Genomic DNA, 5035 nt, shown 5'->3' with positions numbered 1-5035 from the left:
GCGGGATCGCAGGGGAGGTAAGGTGTTGAGATGGGAGTGCTGGGCCAAGCTCAACCCGCGATGCTAACTCCCTGCTCTTGTCTGCCAGAACGCACAATGAGCCGCATTAATATCCTTATAAGTTTCTCAGTTGGCAAAGTGCGCGTCAGGTCACTGGTGATCGGGCAGGGCGCTTGGTTTTTGTGGAGAAGCAACGGCAGGGGGTGGAAACACAGGGTACCCCGCGGCGGGGAGGGGAAGCACTGAAGCCAGTGTGATGGTGCTGACGGGGGCCTCACGAGAAAGGGGTCTTGACAATGAGGATGGTACGCGAATGTGGGCATGACAAGAAATCCGCCAATCAGGACGGGTCGAAGGTCAAATGCCACGTGACAGGGTATGGTATTTGGCAAGTATACGTGGGACGGCAAGAAAAACCTGGTGAAAGAGTAGATGTTGGAGAGGCGAGTAGGGGGGCCGAGGAGGGGAGGCAAAAGCTAAACATAAGGTGAGAGGACTATGTCAAAGCGCCTGCGCCGTAAGTGCGCGGGCCGGCGGGGGGGGGGGGGCCGCGCAGGGGAGCCGGCGCGGGGGAAGAAGGGGTCTCTTTTCCAAATATGTTGCGGAAGGGGGGGGCAGGCTTGAGTGTTTTGGCCAAAGGTCAAGCCAGGACGCCGACGAGCTGCTAAAGGGTTCGAATAGGGGGGCAGAGCAGATTATAGATGGACAAAGTTGAAAGGGGGAAAAAAGAGGGAAGCGAAGGAAAGCGTGGGTGGGTAAGGAGATGTCCGGAGTGGTGGGAGGGAAAAGATGAGTCGGATAAGTAGCAAGAAGGGGAGCAGAAAGGAGATCAGAAAAGAGCTGTGGGGCTATGAATGGGGAAACCACCTTTCAAAAAAAAAACCATTGAAAAATAGGATACAAAAAGAGTGCAAAAGGGGGATTGGAACACAAAGAACAGGGGGAGTGGGGAAGTATTTCCGCCAATGCATTGAAGCGGGGCGTGGGCTTAACAACTTTGAGCAATCCGATATGACAAAGACAAAGGAGGACCGCTGTGCGCTGAAATGTCTACGAGGTATTTAAAGGGGGGAGGGGGGGAGGAAAAAAATGTGGATGTGAAGTACGATGCAAACTGAATAAAAAGGTGTGTGCGCCCTTGTAAGACAAGGGGGGGGGGGCAAAAGGGGGGGAAAAAGGGTAGAACAAAGTGGGGGGTCGAGAAGGGGGGAGAAATAGAGCTGTGTAGGCGGGTGGGGGGGGATATACCTAGCGTTGTCGGCTACCCAGAAAATTTCCAGGGCCTTTTTTAAAACAAGAATGGCATTCCCCTATGAAGGGGGCGCATGTGTCCCCGATGGGTGTGTTTGGCTTGTCCGCTTCTTTGGGGGCGTCTCACGCGCAAAAACTATATATGCTGACAGGCTTTAGAGGGGCAGGCTAAGGGGAGTGAGACGAGTACGATTTTCCTACGTTTCTACGTCTCTGTGTTGTGGAGAAATTGTTGAAGACAAAGGTCAATGGTGAGGTCAGGAGGGAAGAAAGTGTTCAGGAGCCTCTGATGTCTTATGCTGTATTATTTATTGACCCTTGGCCAAGAAGAATTAGAGACACTCTCAAAGTTCATCAGAAGTGCCTGAGTCGGTCTCACATTCTGCCCAACTCATCCTGGTGGATCGACTTTAAACCCCAAGATAACACCACAAATACTACACGCCCAGAATTAGTCAAAGAGAATGTCTTTACCCATGGAGGTGTTATTGTCAGCATATTCTAGTCTATGAAGGCAGCAACAGGTCTCTGTGACCCTGGCCACCACAGTGTTGAAATAGACTGGCACCTACTGTTCCCAACCAAAGCCAAACAACTAATACTGCCGAGGACCTCAAGGCCCACACGGGACCTTGTCTTACTTACTGTGGGTTGTTGTACTTCATGTATGTCATACAGTGTTAAATTAAAAGCCATATAGTGTGTCTGTTATTCTGAAACATTTCCTGCAGATGTTTGGTGTCAGAAAGTCAGTTCCTCCATCAGTAATCCATATCTCAGAGAACAGAATATGGAGCTCCGTGCTGAATGATCAGTAGGTCGTGCTTTCATGCATGTTCATCCTGCACCTTTATCTCCGGAGTAGGTCAGGTGTGCAGCAGATGTTACCATGGTGTTGTACCCCTGTAAGAAGGGAACACAGGTAAACCATAGAAACCACTTTGTGCTTTGCAGGATTGGGGATCAGGGAACTCGCCCTGAACCTCCAAACACAGTAGCTGGGAATGACGAGTCTTTTTTACAGTAGATGTCTGTAAGCAGCATAACCATAGTCTAACTCGACCTCATACAGGTGTTCTTCAAAGCAGTACAGGGACCATGAAACTGATTTCTTTCTCAGCTTATGTCCTCCTCTGTAAGTCGCTTTGGATAAAAGCGTCTGCTAAATGCAATGTAATGTAATGTAATGTAATAATGTTCCTGGATACTGTGTTTCTTCTTCTCGTCCATAGGCATGTCCTACAGTTAACACAAGTAGCCCTGGCATCATCAGCAGAATTAGGAAATGATTTTACTTCTATCCTTTTTAAATACAATCATTTATTTTTTTTATTGTGTTTCAGTGATTCCTGCAAATGTCCAGCAGGTGCTGATAGTTAAAGAAGAGGTTCCCCCTGACTGGAGCTCCAGCCTGGACCAGGAGAACCCAGAGCCCCTACACATAAAGAACGAACAGGAGGAACTCTGGATCAGTCATCAGGGAGAGCAGCTCAACGGGCTGGAGGAGGCTGACATCAACAGGTTCCCGTTCAGTGCGGCCTCTGTGAAGAGTGAAGATGATGAAGAGAAACCTCAGCTGTCACCGCTTCATCAAAGCCAAACTGAAGACAACAGAGACAGAGAGCCTCGAGTGAGCAGCTCAGCTATGGAAGTAAAGACAGAGAGTGATGCAGAGGACTGTGGAGGTTCAGAACCTGCCAGGAACCCAGACCCAGATAGTCATTCCAAACCAAATACTGATGAAACGGATTCAGACTCTTCTGAGACTGACGTCAGTGATGATGGTTGGCAAGAACCTTTGGCAGATTCTGGACCTGAAACAGGAGACGCTGGAAAAAAATCAGTTGAGTGTGGTCATGGATTTCATTACAAGCAGTCTCTTGAGACACACGTGATGTGTCATTTAGGGAAAACGTCCTCCAGTTGTTTGGTTAATCAACAATGTTATACAGTGAAGCCAGAGGTAGATTCACAGACGAGAGTCCACACTGAAGAGAAAGCATTCAGCTGTGATGACTGTGGGAAAAGATTCACAGAACAGAAACGTCTGAAGAGACACATGAGAGTCCACACAAGAGAGAAACCATTTGGCTGTGATGACTGTGGGAAAAGATTTAATTATCAGTCACATTTAAAGAGACATATAAGGATCCACACAGGAGAGAAACCACATGGTTGTGATGACTGTGGGAAAAGATTTTCAGATCAGTCACATTTAAAGATACATATGAGGATCCACACAGGAAAGAAATCATTTGGCTGTGATGACTGTGGAAAAAGATTCACAGAACAATCAAGTCTGAAGAGACACATGAGAGTCCACACAGGAGAGAAACCATTTGGCTGTGATATTTGTGGGAGAAGATTCACAGAACAGTCAAGTCTGAAGGGACACATGAGAGTCCACACAGGAGAGAAACCATTTAGCTGTGATGACTGTGGAAAAAGGTTTTCATTACAGGGAGGTCTGAAGAACCATATGAGGATCCACACAGGAGAGAAACCATTTGGCTGTGATGACTGTGGGAAAGGATTTGATCGTCAGTCACGTTTAAAGTTACATATGAAAGTCCACACAGGGGAGAAAGCTTTTGGTTGTGATCTTTGTGGGAACAGATTTACAGAAATGGGACGTTTAAAGAAACACATGAGAGTCCACACAGGAGAGAAACCATTTGGCTGTGATGACTGTGGGAAAAGGTTTAATCGGCATTCAAGTTTAAAGATACATATGAGGATCCACACAGGAGAGAAACCATTTGGCTGTGATGATTGTGGAAAAAGGTTTTTAATACAGGGACATCTGAAGACACACATGAGAGTCCACACAGGAGAGAAACCATTTGTCTGTGATGACTGTGGGAAAAGATTTTCAGAACAGGGAAATCTGAAGACACACATGAAAATCCACACAGGAGAGAAACCCTTTGGCTGTGATGACTGTGGGAAAAGGTTTTCAATACAGGGACGTCTGAAGACACACATGAAAATCCACACAGGAGAGAAACCACATGGCTGTGATGACTGTGGGAAAAGGTTTAATCGGCATTCAAGTTTAAAGATACATATGAGGATCCATACAGGAGAGAAATTATTTGGCTGTGATGACTGTGGGAAAAGATTTTCAGAACAGAGAAGTCTGAAAGACACACGTGAAAATACACGACATGAGAAAAAACATGGACATTGAGTGTTAACCAGCAGTACATCTTCATGGACACTTACTCAGGTCAGGGTGCAAACATGTGAAGATTTCCTCCGGTGCTGTTTATGAACTGGAGTGGTGTATTGCACCTAGGGAGGCTCTGTGACCCTAGCATAGGCCGTCTCTTTGACTTCTGTTTAAATAGCACTTCGTTTCTTCGCCTTGCTGAATTCAATCAGTGTATCTTGTTGGTTTTCCCGCACCAGCCTCATACCCCTCCCTCGTGGTGCTAAGGGAGGGGTGGGAGTTCATTATATTCACAAACGACAAATTCATTTACTGTTATGAGTTCATTCTTTTCTTGTTCCTTGATATCTAGAGATTGTTGTAATCGAAGCAATACCAAAAAAACTGTTTTGTGTTGTTTGTGTTTTATAATATGTCAAATTGCCTCTTTACAGTCATTTGGATGTTGCAGTGTTTGTGTGTGTGATGCTTGTTCTGTTGGGAAAAAGTTTCGTATTTGAAAAAAGAAAACCAGACCTTATTAAATCTTTCTTTAAAAGGAAAATACATCTATGTTTTTTGTTTCTGAATTCAGTTGTCATAAGAAATTTCCACAAACTCATCCGAGAAGCT

The 5035-nt window shown here is 45.9% G+C and overlaps 1 protein-coding gene across 1 annotated transcript; it reads left to right on the top strand.

Moving 5' to 3' along the window:
* Positions 1–2241: 2241 nt before the first annotated feature.
* Positions 2242–4441, top strand: LOC113745583 (zinc finger protein OZF-like). Its single transcript, XM_027277207.1, has 3 exons — positions 2242–2284; positions 2595–4035; positions 4288–4441. Exons 2-3 carry the CDS (start codon positions 2897–2899, stop codon positions 4439–4441), a joined length of 1293 nt encoding a protein of 430 aa, XP_027133008.1. The 5' UTR covers positions 2242–2284; positions 2595–2896.
* Positions 4442–5035: the final 594 nt, after the last annotated feature.

Source organism: Larimichthys crocea, unplaced genomic scaffold, assembly GCF_000972845.2.
Source record: "Larimichthys crocea isolate SSNF unplaced genomic scaffold, L_crocea_2.0 scaffold9450, whole genome shotgun sequence".
NCBI lineage: Eukaryota > Metazoa > Chordata > Actinopteri > Sciaenidae > Larimichthys > Larimichthys crocea.
The sequence above is the reverse complement of the archived record's forward strand: the minus strand, read 5'-3'. Positions and strand labels throughout refer to the sequence as shown.